The 26,892-nt window shown below is 46.8% G+C and overlaps 1 protein-coding gene across 2 annotated transcripts; it reads left to right on the forward strand.

The window, feature by feature from the left end:
- The first annotated feature begins 508 nt into the window (after window positions 1-508).
- Window positions 509-25,337, forward strand: ZBTB37 (zinc finger and BTB domain containing 37). 2 transcript variants are annotated; one of them, XM_064454427.1, is made up of 5 exons: window positions 509-653; window positions 2,688-2,799; window positions 4,291-5,243; window positions 6,597-6,696; window positions 8,962-25,337. In XM_064454427.1, the coding sequence occupies exons 3-5, from the start codon at window positions 4,321-4,323 to the stop codon at window positions 9,448-9,450; spliced, it is 1,512 nt and encodes a 503-aa protein (XP_064310497.1). In that variant the 5' UTR covers window positions 509-653; window positions 2,688-2,799; window positions 4,291-4,320; the 3' UTR covers window positions 9,451-25,337. The 2 variants fall into 2 exon arrangements, with proteins under 2 accessions (XP_064310497.1, XP_064310496.1); XM_064454426.1 differs by having other exon boundaries at window positions 4,294-5,243.
- The last annotated feature ends 1,555 nt before the right edge of the window (window positions 25,338-26,892 follow it).

Genomic DNA, 26,892 nt, shown 5'->3' on the forward strand with positions numbered 1-26,892 from the left:
ATCCCCACACCCCTCGTGAGGGCTCCACAGGACCCCTCTCCCACACGATCCCCCGGTGGAGTACCCGCTACCCACCCGTGTGTTCCCGCCCCGCCAAAGGACGCCGCGAGGCGGAGTCCCCTCGGGACGCCCCAGCGGCCTAGGCCGCAGGCCAAGCCCCACCGAGGCAATCCACTTCCATCCTCCCCCGCCAGCACCCATCGGTGATCAAAACCCCACACGCAGCGGCTCCACACCAACCCCCGCAGCGGCGCGGGCCCACACCGGGCGGGTAAAAGCTTCCCGCCCCCACCCCGACCGACAGGGCCGCCCCACACACACCAGCACTCTCACCGCCCCGCAGGCCAAAAGAGAGCAGCACACCTCTGCGCGCGTTTATGTAGTCCGGGAGCTGGTCACGTGAGGGATGCGCGCGGCCCCTACCCACCGGGCACCGCGGTGGAGGGGGCGCGGCCTGTCGGGGCGCGGCGAGGGGGCGTGGTAAAGTGAGGGGCGTGGCGGAGGGGCGTGGCGGAGGGGGCGCGTCCCGGCGGCGGGCGGGGGAGCGATGAGCGCCGTCGCCTCACGGGCGGGAATTTTCTTCCGGGGTGCGGCCCGCTCGGGGGGGTTTCGCTTCCGGGACGGTGCTGCGGGGCCCTTCCCACCCCCGCCAGGTGGGTACTGGGGCGGCGGGCCGCGTTGGGCCGGGCCCGCTGGCCCGGGCCGGGCTGCGCCGGGCCGGGCAGGGCCGGGCAGGGCGGGGCGGGGCGGGGCGGGGGGAGGCCTGGGCCCGCCCCGCCCGTGAGGCGCCGTCCCGCCCGCGGGGGCCGGGGAGCGCGGCCGCGCCCCGCCGCTGACCCTCCTCCCTCCCCTCAGGGCCGCCGGGCCCGCTACCCCCCTCCCCCCACGTCACCCCGGGGCCTCGCCGGCCTTCCCCTCCCTACCCGGAGGCCCCCGTCCCTGCCCCGCGGGAAGAGGAGGATTGTCGCCCCCACGGGCGGGCGGGCGTGGGGCTGGTGCACCTCCGGGGCGAGGCAAGGGTGGGTTTCCGCCCACCTTCCCCACTCGGCCCCGGGTGCGGAGTCGCAAGGGCTTCTCCGCAGCTGTCAGGGATAAAAATGAACCCTCGACACCGGGCGGCAGGGGCAGAGGCCTGGGGTCACGGCTCGTGAGTGGGTCAGCGGGAACAAACCCAGCACGGCTGAAATCCCTCTTTGGGCTGAGGCGGGGAAGGGTGAGGAAGGCAGTGCCTCTCATCTCAATTTGGAATTACTCTTGCTTTTACCTTCGTTAAGGTCCCATTGTAATTTGAAAGTAGCCCAGCTGACCAGTCGTGGGCAACCTCAGCCCCAAAAGCCTCGGCTTTTCAGTTCCACCTACTCCCTGCAGCTCCCTGGCATGACAGTTTTCTGACAAAGGTTATATTCAGAGTGAGCGTCATCTGCTGTAGATGGGCTGCCCCAGCTTTTTATGAAGTCCTGATGGACTGAGAATTTCTGCTGGTCTTGGTAGTTGCATTTGTCTCACTGGGTGAAAGGCATTTTCTGAGATAAGTAAGTACAAGTCTCAGCTGATGACACTTTGAATTGTATTAAAAATAGGTAGGTGTCTCAGTGTGTTCTCTGTAAAGAGCGTAGCTCAGCAGGAGATCCCGTTCATCCTGCAGGTAAAGGCTGAGATGACGAACATGTAGTGCAGCGCCAGGAAAGGCAAAAATAGAGATGTCATTGCACTGCCGGCTGAGGTGCGTAAGCTTATGATATACCCAGGAGGACAGAAATTGTCTTCTGACGAGGGTGGTTTGATCCAAAAAGATAGATTCCCCTTTGCCAGCCTCTGACTGAGGTTGTCCCCAAAGCGTGGCATAAAATGTCGTTTCCTCAATACTGAGGTAAATGAGGCTACGTGGGTCTTTTTCTCCTGCCATCAGCAGCAGACAGATTTTTCCCTGCCTTTGGAGCAGAAGCTCACAAATAGTTTTTTGGGCTCCCCTGGGAGCAGCTGACTTCTAACCGGGGCCGTACGCAGCCACGCTCAGCAGTTAAGATCTGATTCTAATTTTTTCTCCTTCTCTGATGCCCTGAGAAATGAATGGTCGGCCTCTGCCCCCAGGCTCGCCTCCCCGCACGAGCCTGCCTAGGCGTTTGCAGCCTCGGCAGGGGTGTTTCACCTCACAAAGGATGCCTGTACACCTTTCTTTCACTTGCCTTCCTTAAGAGAATGCTTTAGGATTTATTGCTTTAGAAACTGGTGGTTTGGAAAGATGATGAGATTACAGGCTTCCCAATCCTGTAAACATTTGCTGATGCTCAATGTGATTTTGGCTGTGTGAGTGCTCTGAACAGAGTAAGTGAGACGGCTCGTTTGAGGAAAACCCTGTGTGTATTGAAATGCTGCAGGGTTAGGGCCAGAGATACTAGCCCTGCAAGAGAGGAAATTACTTATTCAGGTTATTTGCACTTCTGTTTTTTATTTTAATGACCATTGGTGCAACACAAACACTGAGCAGACAGTGGGGAAAGATCAATTTGTTAAGATTCAGGGGTTCTCTGTGGTTTGGGGTGAGATGTCGCGTAATGGTTAGCTAATCCTGCTGCCATATCCTCTAGCAAAACAAAGAATGACAAAGCTTGGCGTTCTTGATTGTGCTTGGGAAAACCCAATTCCTCCATGCTACGTTTTTTTCTTTTTCTTTTTTCCTTCTAAAGGGGAAGGGGGCAAAAAGTTTTCAGACCTTCTTACTACATCAGAAGAAAAAAGGAAAACAACAAGATACCACCCCTCTTTCCTCCCCTTTGCATGTTACTCGTAACATTACAGGTAAAACCTCGGATTTTATATCTCACCTTGTTTTGTGCGTTTGAAGTTTTGCTCTTAATGTCATGTTGTCACAGACCTGTGCACTATAGTTCCTTGATTTTTGTGGGTTTTACTGCTTTATTCTAAAGATGGGGGGGAGGAGAAGAAGCCTTAAGACGTGGTGCTGTTAAGCTGCACCTTGTGAAGTTTCGTGCATCCCTGATCTCGCCTACCCCAGAGAAACGCAGCCCCTGAGCCACTTAGTAATCTCTTTGCACGACTTCACAAGATTGACAGGCTGTCCTGCAGCTTCAGGTTTAGTAACATATTTTGCCAAGTTTGCACAAAGTCTGCTTGGGCACATGAACGTGCGCTATCCTGCAGCATTTGTAAATTTACAAAAAAAACCCAAACAAGTCCTTCAAAGGCATGTATGCTTCCCTGTGTGCTAGTCCCTTCGATTCTGAGATTTCTCGGAGTAGGCATTATAAGCCTTGGTATTCCCGGCTTGCCTGAAATTGTTTTGATATGTGCAGCACTCTGCTTAATCAACACTTCAGATGCCATCCAGCTTGGAAGCTCTTCATGCTACGAGTGATCTTTAATAAACTTATTTACTTTCCTTTATTTTTTTTTCTTTTTGGGAGAGTTGACGTCTAATTTTGGATCATTCCAAATTTTTACCATATATGGTCAGGGCTCCTTTTCAAACTTTGCCAAAATTTAATGTGATGATTATAGGAAAATGAATTATGGAAGGGAAACTAGGAGAGCTTGTTTGTTAATCCCCATTGTTCGTAAGTTGTCTTTTGCTGTATGCAATATCTCAAGCCACACAAACACCAGGTGCTTTTGCCAGGAGTCACTTGTGCCTGGTGCATGGGCTGATATGCTGGTGTTCAGAACTGGATTCTGTTCTTTTTCTTTTACTGTCCTGTTATGAATTTTCTGCTGTGTGTCAGAAATGCCACATAGGATGAATATCTTGGTTTTAACGATTCACAAAAGGTGCCTTGAGGTCAAATGTGTGCCGGTCAGCATTTGAAAAGTCTCTGAGGGGGGTTTGGGTCCCAGTGTTTCCTTCCTGTTCTACAAAGGAGGGATAACGATATTACTTTCCCTTTTCAAAGTGCTTAAAACATACAAGTGCTAAGTATTTTAATCCATTATGCAATTGGTTGCCTATTTTTAGTACCTGAACCATTTTTAATGTTCTTTTTACAATGCAAATGTGCTTTTATTGAGGCTGACAGAATGAACTGTTTCAAGCACCTAAGCCACAGGGAATGGGAAATGGGGATCTATTGGGGACTGGTTTAACATAACTCTTGTGAAAGGTGGTGCACAGCCCATAAAGATCAGAGAACTACTGCGAGGCGCCTGTAGATTAAATGATGAGAGGCTTCTCTAACAACCGCAGTATTTCAAACTGCATGAAAGTAGGTGAAAAATGTTTTAAATGCAAATGATAGACTAGCTCTGTTAACAATGGTATTCCTTCCCCCTTTCCAGTAGGTTTGTGCACTGGTAACTGGGACAGCCATGGAGAAGAGTGGGAACATTCAGCTGGAGATTCCTGACTTCAGTAACTCTGTCCTGAGCCACCTGAATCAGTTACGCATGCAGGGTCGCCTGTGTGACATCGTGGTCAACGTGCAGGGGCAAGCTTTCCGCGCTCACAAAGTGGTGCTGGCTGCCAGCTCGCCCTACTTCCGTGACCACATGTCCTTGAATGAAATGAGCACCGTTTCCATTTCTGTCATCAAGAACCCTTCTGTTTTCGAGCAGCTCCTTTCCTTTTGCTACACCGGTAGGATATGTCTGCAGCTGGCTGACATCATCAGTTACCTAACGGCCGCCAGTTTCTTGCAGATGCAGCACATCATAGACAAATGCACACAGATCCTTGAGGGAATTCATTTCAAAATTAATGTGGCAGAGGTGGAAGCGGAATTGAGCCAGACCAGGACAAAGCATCAGGAGAGACCACCAGAGTCCCACCGGGTGACACCAAATCTAAACCATTCTCTGAGCCCGCGTTACAACACCCCAAAGGGGAGTCGTCTGGGCCAGGTTAGCACAGTGCTGGACATTCGGGAGCTCAGCCCACCTGAGGAGTCCACCAGCCCCCAGATAATAGAGCAGAGTTCAGACGTGGAAAGCAGGGAGCCCATACTACGGATTAACAGAGCGGGACAGTGGTACGTTGAGACGGGAATGGGAGACCGCGGGGGACGGAATGACGACGATGTCCGGGTGCTGGGAGGAGTACACATTAAAACAGAGAACCTGGAGGAGTGGCTTGGGGCAGAGCATCAGCCGTCAGGAGAAGACGGGAGCAGCGCTGAGGAGGTGACTGCTATGGTGATCGACACCACAGGCCACGGATTGATGGGCCAAGAGGCTTACGCGTTAGGCTCCTCTGGGGCCAAAGTGGTCAGACCAACCAGCAGTGAGATTGACAGGTGAGTTTTATTTACCTTCATTACTGGCCTTGGCTGTAAGAGGAGACTGTGCAAGATTTTCACTTCTCTGGGCTGGTTGCTTTGGAACACTTTTCCTTTATGTTTCCTGTGGCCATTAAGCATTAGCACGGAAGGAAGTTTTTCGTGGTGTTAGAAAGCGTATCCGATTTGGCTTATAGTATTTTGTACCAGGATCTCCAGGTACAGGCCAGCTTGGGAAACCAATTATTAGCACTTAGAGATCTATAGGTTGGAATTTCTACCTCTTGGCATATAGCTGAGGTGGGGTTTTTGTCTAAAGAAGGTATTGCAGTTCAGTCTCAGTAGATATTGTGTTCAGCATTGGAATTAGCGAGGTCACATATGATATGTGTTATGCAAAATGTCATTGCAGCGATGCTTTCTGGCCTGAAAATCTGGGGGTGGTTCTGTTTGAGAAGCAAGCCGGTCGCCAGCTGTAGGTCAAGAGGAAATGTTCTTCCTGGTGGTGCAGGACAGCAGTGCGTCATGGGTTTATATCTTCTGAAGCAGTTGAAGTGAGGAACCCATTGGCCTCCATTGTTGTTTTGATTTACAGGAAAGAGCAGAAAGCCTTTCTTGAAAATAGAGGGTGAAATGTGCTGTGTTTTGATTCTCCATCCATCTGTATTTGTTTTCTGCCCTTAACTCAGACCAAAGAACAGATCTGATAAAGGGCAGAGCTGTTGTGTTTGGGGGGTTTCCCTTCACATCTGCCTCTCTTCTAGCAAAATCCCTCTGGTCCCATGGGGGAACAGCTACGTGGAAGCAGTGGATGTTCTGTCACTTGTCGCTTAATAAATCAATCAGTGGGAATGATCTTAAGCTGGCCCCTGGGAGAGCGATCCTTTCCTAGTTCGTTAACTCTTTTCCATGGATCAGCTAGCCTCGAATATCTCTTTTTGTACGGTGCTCAATAACCACTGTTTCCTACCTGAAGTCCATCACATCCTTTTTGTTTCATACTTGAAAGGGTGAGGAGGGTGAGGGTGGTGAATGAGAGGTGCCCTTAGAGAAATAGTTTCTTCTCCTGTTGTACAGTTCCCGAATCACTGGGCCCATCTTGGTTTACTTGTGGTAGTGACCAAAAAGATCTCTGTTACTGAACTGGAAGCCAAATGACCCAGTTTTATTTTTCAGATGTTAAGACTGAAACCACAGACCAGTATGACTTGGTTTTTCCTTTATACTTGCGCTGTTCCGCCTCCTGTGTGTTAGCTGGTGAGGATGAAGAGATGCTATACAGGTGCCTCTATTGCTCACCCGTTGTTCTAAACATCATAGTGACCTGATGCCCATTAAAAACTCCATTTACACTCTTACCCCACCCCACAGATTTAGCCCTTCTGGCAGCATGGTTGCTGTGACTGAGCGGTACAGATCAAAAAGCGAGTCTCCCAGGCGGATGGATGAGCCCAAGCAGCCCAGTTCCCAGGTAGGCAGATCAAGAAGTTTGCAAGTAACTGTTGGCATTGAAGGTGAAGGGCACTGTGTTGTGATGAAGTGTACAATATTTTATATTTGCAAGCAATACTGTTTGTGAAACAAAGACCTTTTTACTGTCGCAAAGGGTTTAGTTGCTCCCACTGGGAACATATGCTGTTGGTATATAATCTAAAACTGATTTTGGCTGCCGTTTGGGATTTTGGCCAGATACCTGGAAAACATGAGGAGTTTCTCTTGTTATCTGACAGCATAAATATCAACCCTCATTCTGGGCAGGCCACCAACTCCCGAGAAACCCCATTTGCCTGCAGAGTTGGATCTGTCCTGAAACACTGACAGCAAATGCTTGAGCTGAGGGAGGAGGTGTTAGCTGGCTTCTGTGAAGACTGAGGGGTGACAACAGCTGAACCTTTCCATGCTAGTGGCAAAACCATTCCAAAAAGCCCTCCAGGCACTACACCAGTAAACCTTTAGGGTGGAGTGTCAAAGGATTGTGGATTTGTACAGAGGTCTTTGTCTCATCCCCAAGGGACTGTGTTGTGTAGCAGAATTTGCAGTGTAAAGTAGCTCCAACTCCTCTGCTTTCTTGGGGTGTGGGCACATTTTTGGGGTAGGAGGGAGAGATACACAGAACTACAGGAGGGCAGCGGGCTATAGTGTGCAGCAAAGTGGGGCACGGTGGTAATACCCATGCCTAATCATTTTGATCTAATTGTTGCATAGAGTCAGTATTGCAGCGGCGCTATAATGCAGGCGTATTGCCCAGCGCTGCGTGGAATGACTCCTGCGTGCCTGGCAGATAACTAATGTGTCAGTTCATAATCAAATTACTTTGCTGGAGGCAGGTGAGGGGTTACCAGGCTGCTTTGCCCTTGAGTAAGACCAAGTGAAGCAAGGGGAAGAAATTACAATTGCTGTCTGCTAGCTTTGTAATACACTTCCATAAAAAAAGCTATCTTTTTGTTCCTGTTTTGCCAAAGCTTAGTTTTGTGTCCTCAGAATACATCTAGAAAATTTCAGGTCAAATGAAGCCTCCAGGGCAAATGTGACATAAAAAGCAATTTTAGCTCTACGTACAAGAAAGCTGCTATTATTTCTCCATCATGAGATGACCTCAAACATAAAACCATAGGCTGCCATGTACACAGGGAGGTATCATCACCTTCCACTCTTCTGGAATTGCCCTATCCATGCTAAAAATAGTCTGCCTGTGATCCCTGCCCAGCAGCAGCAGTAGAGTGGAAAGTACGTACCACAGCTTTGTGCATCTCTGTAGTCCTGAGCAGCTTACCGGGGCTTGTACAGTCAGATTCAATGGCATCTGGCACAGTTAGCTGCTGCTTGTGCGTGCACAGCCCTGGATGCCAGAGGAGAGGCCATCCTGCCATTACGCTAGTTGCTTGTCTGCGTTTGGCATCATCAGGAAACAGCATAAGACCTGGAAGTGCAAATACTGCACCCTCCAGCACAGAGGCATTCAGAAGGCTGTCTGTTTGTGCTTGTTCTGAATATGATAGCCGGAAGCGGCTGCCCTAGAGCCCCAAGCTTGTGGTTCAGGGTTACCCTTGGCTGTTTGCCTTTCTGGCTTCAGAAAATAACGAGGAGCCAGCTAGTCCTTGCTGTGTGACTTGAGCCAGGTGTGCTAGATCTCTGTGCTGCAGATGCTCCCCTGCAGTGCTTCAGGGCTGGGCTGGGTTACACAGCCATTTAGGCAAACATGATTCATTATAAAATGAATCCTGAATGACACCTGAATAAATACTTGTGTAAAGCGACACCTGAAGAGTTTCAGATTTGATTTGTAGTTTATTCCACCTTCATTTTACTGCAAGCTCATCAACTGGCTTCTGATTTTAGCCTTTAGTAAGTAAAACAGAACGTGGTATACAGCATTTTAACCAAACTGGCCCAAGTTTTTTAAAAAGTAACATGTATTGACATGTTTGATCCACAACTCAATCAGTGGCTAAGTGCCCTCCTGACAAGGACTGTCTTTTCTTCCCCAGATCTAGCGAATGACTTGGCAGAAGGGGCTGCCATAGCAGAGGTTTCTAATTGATTGCTCGTTTGTCTTCAGCCCCAAGGCTCCAGTTAAACACTTAAATATCTGCTTGAGGTTGAAGACATTAGTGCGGCTTATTTCAGGATTTGGCACATGCTTCAGTGCTTTACTGGCTGGACTGGGACCTGCTCTTCTTTCCTGCAATTTGTTTTAGGCTGGTTGCTATTTAAGTCTCTGTTGCTTCCTTCACAGGGGGAGGAATCAGCCATGCTTGGAGTGAGCGGTTATGTGGAATATCTCCGGGAGCAGGAGGTTTCAGAGCGCTGGTTCCGGTACAATCCACGGCTTACTTGTATTTACTGCGCCAAATCCTTCAACCAGAAAGGCAGCCTGGACCGGCACATGCGACTCCACATGGGCATCACGCCTTTTGTCTGCCGCATGTGTGGGAAGAAGTACACCCGCAAGGATCAGCTGGAATATCACATCCGCAAGCACACAGGCAATAAGCCCTTTCATTGCCACGTCTGCGGCAAAAGCTTCCCTTTCCAGGCCATCCTCAACCAGCACTTTCGCAAGAACCACCCTGGCTGTATGCCTCTGGAGGGGCCTCACAGCATCTCCCCTGAGACCACCGTCACATCTCGGGGGCAGGCGGAGGAAGAATCTCCTCCACAGGAGGAGGCTGTTGCCGTGGGAGAGACGGCACAAGGATCTGTGTCCACAACTGGGCCAGATTGAAACATGGCTGCAGAGTCTGGGGAGAAAGGACCGTCTTCCCATTTTTGGCTCTGAAGACTCAGCACCAACCTGGCAGGCTGGTACTGTAATTAGTGCAATGCCACCACTGGACAGAAAGAAGCTCCCAAGATGTTGCCAAAATAGAAAAATCTTTCTCTCTCTCTCTCTCTCTCTCTCTCTCTCTCTCTCTCTCTTTCTCTCACACCCCCCCACACACATAGAGTGTCAAAAGTTTTTCTCCCTTATTCTTCCTCCTCTTGGAGAAAAACAAAACAACTGTGTCAATCAACTTCTTATTCAGGGATCGACAGGATTTTAAATTTTTTTACTGTTCCGTAGTGATCTGGGACGAGCAGTTATTTGTATTTCTTGATAGCGTTTTGGCCCAGCAGCTAGGTCCCACCGGCCGTCAGCCGTGCAGACTCAGTGAGCCTAGCGCGCTGGGCTGCTCTTCGTCACATCTGCTGGTCCAGCTCAAGGGGGAAGCAGGGGCAAGGTGCCATTGCCTTCCTTCATTCCCCAGGTAGTTGCCACGTTAAAGAAAACAAAAAGACTTTCCTGGTGGAACCTGCCTTGCCCAAGTGTATTTATCCCTGTCTTATTTTTGGTGTGTCTCTTTTTACCTTTTTACTTAAACTATTATTTTAGGGCTTTTGGCTCGCCCGTTCCAGGCGCGTGGCCTCAATGCCCCTTGTTGAAAGCGGGCATGGCTGTAAGGTGGTATTCTAGAGGTCAGCAAAATTTGAAGCGCTTCGGCTACTGAAAGTGAAATTTAGCAGCTGTGAGGTTTGCATTAGACTCTGATGCGTTGGGAGAAGGGTTGGAGGGGTCTTTCGGAGGAGGTTGTCCTTTGCTATTGCTGATCTGGAGAGTTCGGAGCACTCTGACATCCTGACCGGTGTGCTGCCATGCTTCAGGTATTGCTGAGCGTTAGGAAGAGTTTTTCTGGACTGGCTGAATTGCGGAGTTAGAGGCTGGCTACCAAAGTCGTCCTTCACCCCTGCTCCCCCCTCGACACACACTTGATCTTTTATAACAGCAATATGGTATACTGAAATACTATCGTCCCAGCCGAGCAATTGTGGGTGGTTGCTTTTAAATGTGTTTCTACAAACTAGTTTGATAACTTTTTTATCAATGAAATGCAAAAAGAAAAATAACCCTACTTTACTTCCTCGCAATGGTTCAGGAAACTTAAAAGTGAATGGTTCCTAGAGCAATCACAACTCTGTCCCCTTGCATGGACTTAAACTTTTGTATTCTAAGCAGCTCTGATGTTTAGAGCAAGGTAAACAAACCCGGAGAGACATGCCTGCGTTGTGTATTGTAGGTGTTTGCACGTGCTTACGTGTTTCCTAAACAGAAAAGCATGGGACAGGTAGATAAGTGCAAATATCTTGACATCTTTTGAAGAAGTCTTTTAAAAAATATGCAATACTTTAAGAGTTTTTTCTGGTTCTGATGCTGAGTTGTTCATGATGGAGGGGGAAAATGAACGACGGGTTGCACAGAATGGGTTTGGGAGAGGATGTTTCATTGAAGGAGTTCTCTTGAGTATGTATAACATGTACAATAAGGAAGGATGAGGTTCTGATCCTTAAGGCAATGGGAGGAACAATGAGACATTGAAAAGGAATACAATTCATCTTGCTCTGGCAAAGCAAGCCGGGCAAGCTGTTAGAGCCTGGGCTTGGCAGGCAGGAGACTTACCAAGTAAAAATAAAGCTTGCCCCACAGTCAGACTGCACAATTTTGGGCACATGGAAACATCTCCAGCCCACGCTTTCCCCACCTGCAAATGGGGACTTGGGATCATTTTCCTGCCTCTTTAGAGGGAAGAATTTGGAGGAGGGTGACATATTCTTGCCTTGCTTTATATACTTTTCTCTTGTATAAGTGAGGGGTCTCACTGTTCCTCCCATGTCTGTCTCAAAAAGCAGACATAGCTCTAATGTTTGGGGTTTTTTTTGGGGGGAGGGGAGGGAAGGGCTTGGTGCCAGGATCACATGTAACAGGGATGGGCTCCTAAGAGAGGAACCTCTGCAGGTGTTCTGAGCCAGGCACCCGCAAAGTACAATTTCATTGACCATTTCAAATAGAAAAACTGATATCTCACCCCTGTTTTCCTTCTGTCCCTTCTTCTTCCTCTCCTGTCAAGTGCATCATCACACAGTGAATGATTTTGTAAATGGCCACCCAAGGGACCAGCCCCATTGGGTTTCCAGTCAAAGGTCAAACAGGATTGTACTGAAACAGTAAGGTTGCCAGAGAGCAGTAGCAGATGATGAGAGATAAGAGGGTGGCTAAGGTAGGTTTCATTGCAATCGAGGTGCGGGGAGGAGCGGAGATGTGCAGAGTATGCTGCTTTAGTCATAGCTTTTGAAGTTACCAAAAATCAAAAAGAAGAAAGTTAGAAACTTTGAAATCCTATCCTGTTCACACTAGAGTGCATCAGAAGTTACTTTTAGTTGCTTAAAAGATTTTTAAGTGTTTTAAAATAGAACTTTTAAAAGAATACTACCAAACTATAAAAACATAAAATTATTTATATACATATATTATATATAAATATAGTGGGAAAGTTTCCCTGCTAAGCTTGCTGTGAAGAGAAGGGTGAAGGTGCAGTAACTGCTATAGAAGCAACATTTTTCTGAAACAGATGGCAACCGATCCATCAAAACGTAGTGATGAAGGGCTGATGTTAAATGGTGAATGCCTTTATCCGTATGGCATAGCTGTGAGTTTCTTGAGCAGGTTTTTGTTTTACTGTATCGATACTGTGAACGGAGGAGCATCCTAACAGTCCAGGATGCCAGCAGCGTGTCCTGTTTTGCTGATTCACTACTTTCAATTGGCCTGGTGGAAACCATGGAACTGGTCCTTCATATTGTACTAGGCTAGTTTGAAAACAAAGCTTGTGAAAGGTTTTTATTTTTTCCTCTTTTTTTTCTTTTTTTTTTTTTGGGTGCAGAGGTTGCCACTGTATAAACGATCATTTCTGATTGCATGCGAAAGAGCCAATATTCTTGCCCGGGCCTCGCTGAGGTGAAGTTTATAGCTTGTAGCTAGAGTCAGTATAAGGTATGGTAGTGGGAATCATTTTAATATTATTTCTGTACATTTAATGGATGTGTATATGTATGTATGTGTAGGAATCATGGTGTCTCTGATGTTTTCTCGAACAGCGCTGAAGGCAGTTTAGGCCTATCTGCACTGGAAGATGGAACCAGTTCAGAGGAATTGTTTATTAAACTTTTCTTTCAGTGGTTGACTTCCTCAGTGCACATAAGGCCAAGGTTCAAGAAAAAAAGGGGTTGGAGGTCATGTACGGTATGGAAAAACCTCATGTGAATTTTCCGGCAGTGGTGTAGCTACTTGGAGCTGCTTTCGGTAACAGAATGATGCCATCTTTCCTTGCTTCTCTGTTGGCAAACCACGTAGCTCTTTACGGTTGCACCGAAGCTGTGGGGAATGAGATGCCATCTTCCCAGTGCGAATGCTTCTGTGACAGGTTGACGCATGGCTTTGCATTTCCACGGCTAGCTGCAGCTTTTTCCCCTCTGCCAAAACTGTGATTTCAACTGTGATTTAAGGAGGATGTGAAGAGAACTCTGTCATATTTTAATACCTCTGTACGTAACATTTCTGTCTGCTTCAGAGTTAGGGCTTACTAACCCATTTGTTTGCTTGCCTCAGGCAACAGGGGGAACACAACCTATTTCTGCAGTTTTCTTTCTCGGAGGGGGAACACAGTTCTTTGCTGCGGCAGAGAAACCTGCCAAATGTGAAGTGTTGCGGTTATCTCCTTGAGCCTGCAGAAAGCCCCGGTGCCAAGTCACAGCAAAGTGACGTGACGGTTGCTGTGGCTGTTCCCTGCTCTGCCAGGTTCCTCTGAATAGCTGTGAAAATAACAAGAATTGTGTTAATACTGTGCTGCTGCTTTGGGGAAAAGCTAAACCTCTTCCTCTTGGGAGGATGACCGATGTGAAACTGGGAAAGGGAAAAAGCAGAAGGTCTTTTTGCTCTCTTGCAGTGGGAGCATGTGAAAGCAAACCGTGCTTCTTATTTCCAGCAGCGAGGTAGAGAGGGATGAATGAGGAGGCTTTATGAAATGTGATTTTATAATGGGAGGCTGAGAACACACTCAGAGCCGCTTAATAAGATCCAGGGATATCAGCCTGGTAAGAGTCAGAGCAGCTGATGCAGATGGGCAATCCCTCTCTTGTCCTCCCAGCATTGTCTAGCCATCAGGTTCAGTCCTTTGGCTTGCTTACGTCTTCTCTACGAATATTTTCAAGCTGTGATCTGTGTAATTTAACTTTCAGAAGTTTGAGTGGCTGAAAGGCAGGAAGAAAAGAAAGTGTGCTGTGTCTCTGCTGCTGTTTTAAATCCAGCTGAGGTCGGTAGTGGCTGACTGTTCCCATCTGACAGCTCTTCAGAGCTGGAATTGCGTTAGGAACAAGCTGCGGTCTTGCTGAAAAGCGTAGCGGGGCAGGTTTGGTGGGGAGGGCGTGGAGCCAGAATTTCAGCCCTCTGAGAGATCAAGGTTGAAATAAATTGATAGGACAGATCTCCCTGCTTGACCTGCCCTTGTTTTGTGACAGCTAGGTGACTTTGGTTTCCAGGGCAGACCATCCCATGCTTCTGCGCAGTAGTAATTTTACTTAAAAAGTGTGACGTCCAGTTCAGTAAATGAGTCTAAGCAGTCTGGTCTCCGAGCAGAGTCCTTCTGCTGCCTTTGGGTGATTCAACCCTAACGATGCATTTGCAAGAGCAGAGTTGTAGCTTTTATTTGCTGCTGACTTCATCTGTCCTGCAGAACCCAAAGTATAAATAGAAAGACAGCTGAAAAGGTGCAGGATTTTTGGGTGGAAGGTAGCTTATGAAATAGACTGAGTCATGAATCTTTAAAACAAAGAAAAATTAGCACCCCTTAACTTAAATATTTAAACTTTATAAAATTCTCCTCTTCAATCTATGACATGCCTGACCGTTTAGCCATACCAGCATCCAAGTGTTTCTGAATAGTTGGCACCACATGCTGTTCTTGCTCTACTGGAAATATTTTGGGGATGGGAGAAGTCAAGGAGCTGTGGTTTGGGAAACTTCTGATTTTTATCAAGTTTTGGGCTCTTGAGTTTCCTCTGGGAGCCGAGCCCATAGCCAGGACTGGAGTCAGAAAGTCTGGGGTCTTTTCATGGAGCTGCTGCTGCCCGTCGGCATAGCCTCGTCTGGCAATAACGATATCCTCAGAGATGAGCATTACTCCTGTCATGAGGTGAGATCCACACACAGAGCTTACACGTCTTCAGTGGAAGGTCCTAAAGAGGAGCTAAGTATCGTTATTTTAATCAGTCATTCAAAGGGTATTTTAATATAAAATACATACATATATATGTATGTACATTTATATATATATATTTGTAACCAAATAAAAGCTAGAACTATGCAAACACTACTGGGCTGCTTGAAACTAATGTCTACCAGAATATTTTGGAATAGAGTAGATTTGGAGTAGATCTGTAGGGTTTTTTGTTTTTAAATGAAATGCAGCAGACCAAAGTTTTGCTGCAGTTAGTCTTCCTAGAAACTTAGGTTATTCCTAATCTGGAACCCACTCAAGTGGGTTATAAAATTATCTGAAGAGTCCTACCATCTCTAAAATATTTCCATGTGCTGAAAGGCTTTCTTGTGCAAAACACAGGAAAACACAGAGGCTGGGACTAGGAGAGATTGAGTGTGATGTTTGGGATAATATTTAGAAGATAAGTAGAATCAAGGAAGGACTGGGAGCATTTTCTTTTGGAAGTAGGATTGAGTTGGCTTCAAGGAATCTTCCTACTTGTTAAAATGTCCATTCTGGAGACGGAGGCAGTGATCGAAGCATCACTGGGCTGAATTCTGGTCTCGGTGGAGGTATCAGAAATCTTCCTGCTGAAACTGATGGTACCAGGGTTTAGGCTGCTGGGATAAACTTCTTGTGGTTTCTGCCGTTTCTTTGTGTCAGATCCTATCTTTGCTTTTAGGATTATCAGAAATATATCCAACTGTAACCTTCAGTGACCTTTGACTTTTTATTCCCGGGGACTGTAGAAAATTCAGGTTTCCTATAACGTTATCCTCATCCCAACTGTGAACAAATTACTACTGCTTCTTATAATTTATTTTCTTTCTGTTCCTGAACGTCTGTGTGATCCAGCCGTTCACCAGTGCCACCTTCCAGTGCTTCATTAGCTTTTATGCACAGGGAATTGTTGCAATGGATAAGTTGACCATGCTAGTTGGAAGAGTAGAAGCCTTTGGAGATGACTTTTGCTTCCTCTAGCTGTCGTTAGGGAATGCACACACACATACTTGTATATACATATATATGTATACATATATAAAGTGTTTCAATATAAACTCATTTAGCATTATTCTTATTTAATTTATATTTTAATCCAGTTGTAAACCAAAGTATTACAGCTTGTGAAATGATGTGTCTCGGAAATGGGAGGAACCTTTTTAGATGGGAGCTCTGAAAGATCTTTGCTGACAAAAATGTGGATATGAACAAGACTTAAGAGCTTTTGCTGGTGAATCCTAGAGATTCACAGCCTTGGAAGGATTTAAGATTTACTTGCTGGGTAAAGTCCAATGGGGGAAGCAGTATGGGTTACCATTTTATGACACTGGCGGGATTTTTCCTTATCCAGTATAATTTGGTATTGGAGGAGTTGTTACAAGAGCAGTACAGCAGGGTATCTGTTGGAGATGAGGCACGTAGCTAAAACTAAGAGGGCAATGTCAGGTAGTGCTGTTTGCTTCTGCTGTCTTCTGTTGACAGATCTGGATTGAGGTGTGTTGGGTTCAGCTCTGGGCATCTCAGTACTGCCTTGCCAAACGATGCTGCAGGGAGCTGGTCAGTTGATGGTTTGAATGAGCACTTTAAAAGCATCACTCAGCAGCATTTCTGCTGCTGGAATTTTCCAGCAGAATCACTTGGAGTCTCTGCCACCCTGCTGGTCACAAAACCTGGGGCTTCTGCCCTGCCTTTTGAATTGGGATCCTTTAAGGAAGCATGAGGACTTGCCTACTAGAATGCCTTGAGGAAATCTTCTGCAAGGGAAAATGAGGTGTGAATTTAGGCATGGATTTGCTGTACATGCTGTAATGTAGATCTAAAGTGATCCTGTATGGTCCTCTGCCTGACCCCTTCCTTATAAACGCAGGGTTTGGATGGATTTGTGTAAACACATGTAGAAAAGACGGACAGGCTGCCTCACTGCTGGCACTGCTTCTGCCTGCATCCCCTTGGGCTTGCCATTTCTTGCTGTGGCATCTGAGAAGGGTTGGAGCTGAGAGGTGTTTGCTGAGACAGAGTACAGCTGCCACTGGACCAGGTGCTCCTGGGCTTTGGCTCATCTGTGCTGTCAAAGTGATTAAAGCAACCCACAAGAAGGGTTTCAGAGCCTTCTGAAGGCTTGGAAATTGCAATGTTTTTCATGGTACTTAATGGTTTTGTAGGAAAACAAGTATGTTCTAGCGAGCCTAGAAATGAAAGACAGCAAATCAGCCTGTAGTCTGGCACAGCTGGGAGCTGGAGAGAGAGAAGGCCACAAAGACAACCGCTAATGTATTTAGTATCTAATTTACAGTTTTAGAAAACAGGCCTTTGCTATTTACTGATGTCTAGGGGTGGGTTGGTTTATTTTTAAGTAAATTCTCTGGAGGTACACATTCTGCTGTACCCAATGGAAAGAAATAAATGTGTTCAAAGATAAAATCTTGCCGATTCTTCTGTGCCGGGGAGTAGTTGCCTTTCCAAGGAATTAGCAAGCTCTATGAGCAAACTCTCCTCTAACAATCTCCCACAGGCTTCGCAGTGGCTGTGGTCCTCTTGCTCTTCTGCTCAGCCTGGATTCTAGAGTTTCTTTTTATAGAGGGTTTCCCTGCATCCCTTATATTGAGCAGGGTGATGGTCCACCTACCTTTGTTGATTAAGTTCATTGAATAATTCCCAGCAGGATTAGTGTGTACTCACAGCTCATGGCATATCAAGCACTCTGTCAGCTACACACAGTACGATTCTAGATCTGGCAAATATAAAAAGACTGTAAGCTAATCTATTTCTAATTGTAGTCACCAGGTATTGCGGGTTGAGTACAAGAGCCCTTCTGTGCCAGCGTGTAGGAACATCATCCATCACATCAAATTTGTTTTGATTGAGGCATCCTGTAAGCAACCTCAGTGTGAAGGTGCTTCTCAGTGCAGCTGTCAGGAGAAACTGGTCTGATACCAGCAGCAGATCCTGTCTGGCTGCTGTGTCAAATAGCAGTTGCTCTAACGAAGCAGGCAAAGAGAAAGGGAAAGCAGGCTGAGAAGAGAGGTACCTTAGACCAAGCACTGACTGCTAATTGGGCAGAAAAGAGTTACTTGGTTGAGACAATGGTCTGTATGTGGAATTTATGTCTTTTTTTGTTCAAATAACATACATTTATTTATTTAGTTTTTACAAAAAAAGGTAGCCCTTTCTACTGAAATTCTCCCAAGTTGATTATTAAGTAGCACTAGGTGTCATCGTGCTGCATCCAGTGACTCCTCGGTGTTTGGTGGGTTGGTGACGATACGTAAGCTGGAGGCTTTGGGTGAGGGGGTTGTGAATGCATGCTGCTGGCTGTCTTTCCCTCTGATAATTCTGGTGGCTTCAGGACACGGACCAAAAGGTATTCTTTTTGTTTTAAAGCTGCAATTCTTTTTATGGAAATGTTGAAAAATCTTAGGTCCCTCCCCAGTTATTTTTATGTTCTGTTCTGTTGAATCCTCATCTGGCATCGGTTTGTGATCTAAGAACAATTTCTGTCACACCCATGAGTTGGACTTCGTAGGACTTCGCAGATCACAGAAGGTTTAAAACCTGTGGCTGTAGGAGCTGTATGTAACGTGGTTTTTATGCTGCCATAGAGGTTGGGAGGGATGAGGAAGGGTCTTTGCAGAGAGCTGGTCTCTGTCACAGTGAGGATCGGCTCACCAAACACCAGTTGCCGCTTGCAGGGGTCTTCAAGGCTAGAGGTGCAGATGGGATTTTCTTCATAGATTTTCCTTGTGGTTTCCCATTGCGTGAGCGCTTCGCTTCCCTGCTTCAGCAGTGAGCAACAGCCTCTACTGCCGTCAGCATTGAGGCTGTGTCTCGGGACCCTGTGGGGGAACCCTAGGAGGGGAGTTATGCACCTTCAGAACCAAAAAGTTGAACTTGTCAAAGGCTTTTGTGAATGAGGAGTTAAACTTGCTTTTGGCAGGGTGGTGGATTAGGCCTGGGGGTTTTGGCTGTTAACATGTATTCAGATCCTTGTTTTTGCAGGGTGAGATGGGCCATTTCAGAAATCTGGGCAAGGAAAAGTGGTAGCGTTTGAACCCTGTGTTCTCATTCCAGGTTTCCAAGAACTGCACCAGGTATGTCGATGCCATCGATGGGGTGGAGGGGGAGCTGTGCAGCATCGTGTTACATGGCTGGGAGTGTGTATGTATTAGATTGAGGGGTGCTGGGAGCCCCATGCTAGAGGTGACCCAGGTGAATGGGTGCCTTTTGAGTCCGACTGGATGGTGAGGTGTTCCCAAAAAGCAGTCTGAGCTGTGCCTGTCAAACTTACAGGGTGCTAGTTTTTTGATGAGCTGGTGAGTAGTGTTCAGAGAGGAGTGGGAAACGTTTTACCATAAACTCTTTGCACAGTGCTTCTGCAAAGCTGCGGGACTGTGTTGTACCAGCACAGCCCTGCACAAGCACCCCCCGCTCATCCCCTACTGCTACATGCAGCATTGGTAGAGCAGGCCAAGCTGAAACTGTCTCCCTGGAAAAAAGAGGGTGTTTCCCTGCAGAATGTGGCACAGGAGGGAAGGGAGGGAGAGAAGAAGCTGTGGGATTTGTGTCCTAGCTGGAGCCCAGGCCTTTTAGCCCTGGGCACAGAGAGCTCAAGACCTATTGCCTGTCATGGAGGGAAGGGGCTTAGGTGGGTGTTTTTCTTCTTTGCTAGAGGGAAGCTATCGTGTCTGCTGGAAAAAAAAAAAATGCATGTGGAGTCGGGTAATTCTTGCTAAGAAATCAGTTCTGTTACTGGTTATATTCCAGCAGCAGAATAATTAACAAAGTACTTCTGTTTATTAAAAAACTTAGTGTTAATTCTAACGTGGTGATGGTGACCTGTTTATACCATCTAGTGTGTGATTCACATCACACCTGTACAAAGCTGTTGTTATTTCCCCATCATAGAAGCGGTGGCAAATCTCCCTCCAGCTGCAGACTCGTGAGGGTCTGTAAATGGGAAGATGCCCCTTCCCCTTTGGCTGATGAGCAGCGTAAAGGACTCAGCCCACAAAGCGATTGAAAACAGCAGCACTTCAACTATGCAGATAGCTTGCCTAGATTAGCCAGAGTTTCTTTAGGTAGCCAGAGACACATGATTTGGTTCCTCCTAGCCTGAGCCGTTTGTTGTAGCAGGGAGACCTTCTGCAAAACGCAAACAAAAATAGCGAAGAAAGTAGGTTGGCTTAGCAGGGAGGAGGGAGACACCCGAAGTAAGGAGAGGGCTCACCTGTTTTCAGCGCTGGCTGTGGCTGTTGGCACTGGAAACCAACAGGAGGTGTTGGACAGAGCAGGTGAAACGACAGCAAAGCCTCATTGGGATGAAGCGTGCATGTGTGTCTAGCACATTGTGGATGCTGTGGGCAGGGAAATGCCGGTTGTAGAACCTGCATGTGTTCAGGATTACGTGGGAAACCCTGCTGTCTTGGGAGACAGGCGTGCAAAGATGCCTATAGCCTGTCCTAAAATGTTAGAGCTGAGCAGCACCAGTGTTTTCCATTCTGGAGCCGTGAATGGAAACAAAGGAAAATGAGTCAGTCCCTAGTGGAGGTAAATTTGCTGTGCGGATTTCAGAAACACCCTTGGAAGGAACTGAAGGGTGGCAAGTGAAGGCAGGAAAGGGGCAGTACCAGAGAGATTTCAAAGTGCCATTTTCTGAATGTTAGGTTTCCTAGCATGTGTTTCAGCTGTTGAAGGCTGAAGTTCGTTTTCATTTCAGTACCCTCTCCTTTAACGATGTCATTAATTTAAACTCAGCAGCCAAGGGGAGGGTGCAGAGAAGACAGAGCCAAACTCTCGAGAGATGCATGGTGGAAGGAGGAGCAGCGGTAGGCAGAAATTTATACAGGGATAATCAAGTTAGTTAGGTATTATAAGGTATTTTTTCACCGTGAGTATAGCCAAACAGTATTGGAACAGGTTGTCCAGAGAGACTGTGAAATCTCCATCCTGGGAGATACTCCAAACTTGACCGGGCAAGACCCTGCATGACCTGCTTGAAGCTGGCCCTGCTTTGAGGGGTGAGCGGGGCTGGGACCCCGAGGCCTTCCTCCCACCCTCCCTGATTCTCAGCTTCTCTGTTGCTCCCCTGGAGTACAAAATATTGCCCCACTGCATAATGCAAAACAAGGGATAGAGTTTTATTCTAGCAGTGCATCTCCAGGTAGGATTTTTTTGCATTTATCAATGATTAATCCATGAAATTGCATCTTGTCTGCCATGGTCTACGAAGTCCAGCTGCTCCCCAGGCATGAGTGCAGCCTCCAGGTTCCTGTTTCCATTAGACTATGCCAAGCTGTATTTTTATTACTTTATATATATTTTTTTTTAGTATTATGTAAAAATGGGCAGCTTTAACGGGCTTCCTAGTTCATATCAGTTAAGCTTTTGAAACATATTCAGGTATCTTTTAAATACTGCTGTGTAAGTTCCTTGTTTAATCTGATGTATTCTGATTTATTATTTTACTGCAGTTATCTAAGGCAGTACTTTTAAAAAAGCAAAATCAGTGCATTATTTTTTTGCAGACTGTCAGCTATGTTAAGCCTCCAGCTTTACTTAGTTTTTGTAAATGTACTTAACCCTCTCCCCCCTCAGATCTATGGTTAAATGTGTTCATTATTTTTATATTGCTGTGGAGAGTATTTATTTAAACCTTCCCATTATCTTTGCAGGCAGACCCAATACCATTGGCTATGAAACTGTGAAACTAATTAGAAATGAAAAATGAAGCTAGATTGGTTAGTTTTACTACTGGTTGTAAAACACAGAAAGTAGCAGCACAAAAGAAGAAAAGTACAATTGAAATTACTCAGTCTGGGGCGGGGGAAGGAATCACAAAACTATGGCTGAGAAACTTCTTGAAAATTAGTTTTAACCTGATGATGTTACTTCACTGGTTCTCCATTTGATCAAGTTCAAAGGTTGTGCTTGAGACCAAGAGGTGTGTCTGGGGTCCATTCGTTCATTGACGTGTCTAGGGCATTGGTTTAATACGGGAGCTTGTGCTCCCATGATGCTATTTTCTTAGAATTTACATGTCTAAGGAAACTCTATGGATTACTGTGAAGCTTTTATTTAATACTTCATTGCATGTAAATTGGTAGCTGAACACAACTCTTGGCTTAACAGAGGCAAGAGCCAGAGGAAGATTTTGTCGTGGAGGCTAGTAACTGCAGGTTACACTGACAAAAGGTGGACAGTGCAATTCTCCCAATGACAGCTTTGGTTTTGGCAAGAGGTGTGAAGCCTCGTCACCCCTGCAGCTGCCCCTTGCCCATGGGGGTCCACCTCAAGGTGAACTAGTCCCAAGTTTGCTCTGTAAAAACACAGGGATGGGGTTTTGTTCACACAGCCTGTCATCAGCGCCTATGTTTTCAGGCTGAGGGCAAGCTCGGTCTCTGAGGGAGATTTGGGATGATTTGTCGGTTGTGCACGGGTACTTGTCTCAAGTGTTAGAAGGTTTCCAAAGCCAGGGCTATGCTGTTGGGGGAAGCAGCTGATCTGGATCACGGGTGAATTTGGGATGGAGAGCAGGATTTTGTCATTCCCTTTGCTAAAGACTAATTCTTTTCGGCTCCCCTGAAGTTCTTGCCTGGGCAGAAAGCTGACACACGACAGCTTCCAGGGCTACGTTGTTGGCACTGGGCAAGCAACTGTGAGAAATATTTTGAAGTGAAAAGGTAACATCGTCATTCAACTAGCCCATGTTTCTTTTGTGTTTGTGTATGTAAAATTGCTGACAGTTAGGACAGGCCAAGGGGTGCAAGAGTAATCCTTCTTGGTGGCAAACCCAGGACTTTTCTAAATAAGCTCTTTTAAAATAATAATATGCAGCTGTTCTTGCAGTAATGTATTCCTCACTTTGTGCCCCACGCTTACAGGCAGGGTTAGTGAGGGACAAGAGAAGACTGTATCAGAGGTTAGCTCACAGAAATGAAAGCAAGCTATTCAAAGTACTGCTTTTGTCTGAAAAGGGAAGGGAAAGGATGCAGTTTTCCCCTAAGCCTCCAGTATCTTAATCACTAGCTGAAGCTCCCATGAGCTGTGCCCTAGTTGTCTCCGAAGCTGCTCTCTGCCCCCTCCTTTCCCTGGCGTCACCCCATCTTTCCTGTACAACACTGTGAATATGACACCAGTAGCTCTTTTTAACATTTCCATTAAAACTGCTCAGAGCATGAAATGCTGTCCTACGCCGTCACCTGGTGACGCTGTACAGGACGAGCTGTGCCCGAGAGCCCTGCTCGGCTAACGATAACCCCCCAACAGGGACACTGACGATTGAGCGCTTCCTTGCTGAGCACTGGAAGAGTATTGTAACAAGAGTTAACAACGTAAGTGGCTTTGTATAGCAATTTGCTAATCAAATTTGATTTTGTAATGAACTAAACTGACAATCAATTTCTAAAATATAAAAGCCTCTTAGAGGGAATAGTCAAGTATGTCTTCAACAGAAAGATTAACTGGGATAACTCTTAATAAAGAGCACAGGATTTTTTTGGGTTTGGTTTTTTTTGAGCAATCACTCCAGAAATTTGTTTGCATTAAGCAGCAGAAGATTCACAGGACAGTAACTACCTCTCTCTCTTGGAGTGCTGAGGTTACCACACTACACACTCTATCAGCAAAGCTTTCACTTAAACCAGATTTGTTTTCCTTACCTCTGTGTTTCAGAAATGCAGGTCTGCTCTGTAAAGTGACTCTATGAAAATGGCATCTGCCAGGAGCAGGGGGAAACCTTTTAGGGTCCATCATCCCTCTTTGCCACCAGTCTCTTGCTGTGACCCTTGCAGGTTCGCGCTGGGGCTACGACAGTTCAGGGTGGATTCGTTATTTCACGTGTTCTGCATAATAGCGAACTGTTCCCCCGGCCAAAGGCTGCTGCCAGAGCTGTGAGACGGCCGGCTCAACTCCTGCACTGGGAACTTAGTTAACGGTAGTGGAAGGTAAGAGGAGAATCCATCTCCCTCCTGCCTCCAAGAGAGCAGGCAGCAGTAAAAAAAGCAATAAAATAAAATAAAATGATAAAAAAAAACCTTTTATATGTTGGTCATTAGTCAGCAGATCTGACTCTGCAAATTTCTATATATACACACGGACAGAGAGCAGATCTCTCATGTGAAAAGGTGCCATTTTTTTCTAAACGGAGTCCCTTTCCAAACTAGAACAGCACTTTAAATAGGTTCCTCTTAAAAAAGAAAAAAAAAAAAAAAAAGAAAAAAAAAAAAAAGAAAAAAATAAAAACCCTTTACGGAAGAAATGCACTTTAAATTGTAAGATGAGTATGGCTGTTGCTGGCTTTTGACCCAGCTGTACAGGTAGGTGGCTTCTTGTCAGCCAGGGCCCAGGAGGGAGCAAAGTCGCCAGACCCTCGGCTGCCACCAGCAGCCCGAAAACTACCACAGCTCTACCTCCCGCTCCCACAGCCCTCCCGGCCTGGCGCTGCCCCTGCCGGCACGACAGGTGTCCACCGCAGCCACCAAACCTGGTTGCAGCTCAGCCGTGCTGTAGCACTAACAGGACTGGCGTGCACCGGCCTGTTAGAATACTTTTGTAATCGGTCAAGAAAAACCCACCCTTGCCTGTAAAGAATATTTAAACCTGGTTTATAATAGGTCAGAAGTTACACCCAGTTACAACACAGCAGACAGCCCGTCCGCATGCACAGGGCTGAGCTAAGTTGAACGAGCAAAGCCATGACAAAGTTGTTGCTGGGGTTGTGGGTTTTTTTTCCCCCCATAACGTGGCTATGGAGCCTGAGTTAGTTCAGGTTTGGTTGTTGTTTTTTTTTTTTTTAAACCTAAGTTTATGTGTCCCACGGCAATTGTGCTCTGAGCTGGTTTGCAGAGTAACCATTTGTAAGAAAAATTGTGCTGTCACCTTCAACTCTTGACCTATAAATCAAACTTTTTAGGACAGTCCTAACACGCAAGACTTACTTTCACAGAAAGTTCCTGCTGTACTCATTTTTTTGTCTTTAACTTTATTTTTGGTTGCAATCCTTACTTCAAGAAAAAAAAAAAAAGGTCAGCATTCACTCTAGTCTGCAGTAGGTTGAAGTGTGAGCCTGCTGTGTGTAACTTGTGGATATGCGACTGTTCAATGATTTTACAAGCTGTTCCCAAGCTCTCGGTCCTCTACCGTCGCTTTCCTTTTCCTCTTCCAGTGGGAGCTGGCAGAGAGAAACTCTTTGGAGGAGCCGTTGGCCCCGTGGCCGATGGCATACTGGGAGGGCCAGTGCTGCTGGGGGGGGGGCTGGCAAGGGTGGTAGGAGAACCAGAGCTGGGGAAGGGGGAAAAAAAAACAAGGTAGAGGGGACTGTACAATTGCATTGAAAGCAGTTTAGCAAAAAGTGCTCTCGTTGGACAGCTTTAAGAACAATGTGAATGAAAACTTAGCAACTTGGATATCTTTGAAAATTCTATAAATGTATACTTGAAATTCTGTTTGTATTAAAAAAACAAATCGCATTTTCTTCTTTCTTTTAACACTGTATAAGAGAACATTATGCATGTGAGTGGTTTGAGAATTAAATGGTTTAATACTCAGATCCTCGTCTGTGTCTTGTAGCCGACTGGTCTGAGCTGACGTTGATTTTCTCTTTGCTGCCCGCTTAAAATGAGCCGCAGTGCGAGAGCCTGGTCCCTGCTTTACGCAGCTCCACGCTGCCCTAAGCTTAGCGATGTGGGAGAGGCTGGGCTGTGCCAGGCTGCTTTTGCTGGCATCTTAGATAACGTCTGTCCTTTTTTAATGAGCTTTGTCTCACCACTTCTGCAGGCTCAGCCCTTTTCAGTCTCACCAGGTAGAGAAAGCACTATGCTCTCGCTGCAGGCCAAGCGCCCGATCCCTGTTGTGGCAAGCGGGCTTTCCCGGCTGCGGGTGGCAGGTGAGGCCTTTTGGTTCACCGCCGTGCTAGCGAGACCCAGGCGTTTCCTCAGCCATCCTCTTTCAGCAGCCCCCCACCGCCATAGCCTGGAGCACAACCACAAAGGCCAAGGTTACGCGAGGAGAGTGGGTGTTTCTGGAGCCACACAATAAGGTAGCAAGCAGAAGATAGGATCCAGCAAGAAAAGACACAGCGGTGAGTGCCAGAGTAGGACAGGGAGAGAGGAAGAGCTGCTTACTGAATTCTTAGTGAGTTCCAAGGTGCTCCCCCTTTTCTTCCAGGGCCAAGGCTGCTGCATTAAAGCAGCTGCATACACAGCTTCTTTCAGAGGTATTACTCCAGGCAAGCATGTCAGCACGAAAAGAAGTGCTTTACAGGTTGCCTCTGTGTGTGTGTGTGTGTGTGTGTGTGTGCGTGCAGGGGACTGATCGCTACAGCCCCGTGATACAACAGAGGCGGTGACTCTCCACGTCCAAACTGCTTGCAACACAAACACAGGGGCTACAAAACCTTCCAAAACTACAGACACCCTCCCAGACACGTACAGAGCTGTTCCCAGACATGACCAATCATCTCGTACCAGCTCTTCCATGGACTGGCACATCTAAGCTGGCTCCTTCATTGCTTGGCTTGCTGTGGTAACTGCTGCTGAGAGGAAGTCTATACAAGAAGGCAGATGTTTCACTGGTTCTACAAAATCCAGAGTAAATGGCACACCAGGGAGTGCCACCTATGGTATTTCAGCAGCTGCCTGCACACAACACTTCCATAACTTGCACTGATGATGGGACAGGACTGCGCTTTCACGGCTCTTCCTGTTTTAAACAGCTGCCCTAAATGCAGAAATCTAAGAGGAAACTCACATTTTCTTCTGCATCTTGAAGACAGCCCTGTCAGCGGTCATACAGCAGCGTGGCCACCTTGGGTGGACCAGGGGCCAGACCACACACGTGGCATGGCAGCAGGCCAGGACACCTCAGCTGCAGGAATAAACTTGCAGGTGAAAGAACAGATTTTTAACACAGAATTAATGGATGGTGGTTGCTTTACCTGGGCATTGCCATGGTTCGTGGACACCCCGCTACAGTAACTTGTAGCATGGCGCTAGTTTAAAGCTTAACTACACAAAAAGACAGATTCACAGCCTTGGCTACATGAGGCTTTCACTAGTGACGTCTCAGCACTTGGACACATCGGACACGCTAGAGCTCTGGGCAGT

This window comes from Phalacrocorax carbo, chromosome 6 (assembly GCF_963921805.1).
Source record: "Phalacrocorax carbo chromosome 6, bPhaCar2.1, whole genome shotgun sequence".
Classification (NCBI taxonomy): Eukaryota; Metazoa; Chordata; class Aves; order Suliformes; family Phalacrocoracidae; genus Phalacrocorax; species Phalacrocorax carbo.

What these genes read in the sequence shown, in the direction of transcription:
- ZBTB37 (XM_064454426.1), top strand. Translation starts at nt 2,779, where the DNA reads ATGTTACTCGTAACATTACAG. An exon ending in TGTTACTCGTAACATTACAG is followed by an intron (nt 2,800 to 4,293) that starts GTAAAACCTCGG and finishes CCTTTCCAGTAG; the next exon opens with GTTTGTGCACTGGTAACTGG. An exon ending in ACCAGCAGTGAGATTGACAG is followed by an intron (nt 5,244 to 6,596) that starts GTGAGTTTTATT and finishes CCCACCCCACAG; the next exon opens with ATTTAGCCCTTCTGGCAGCA.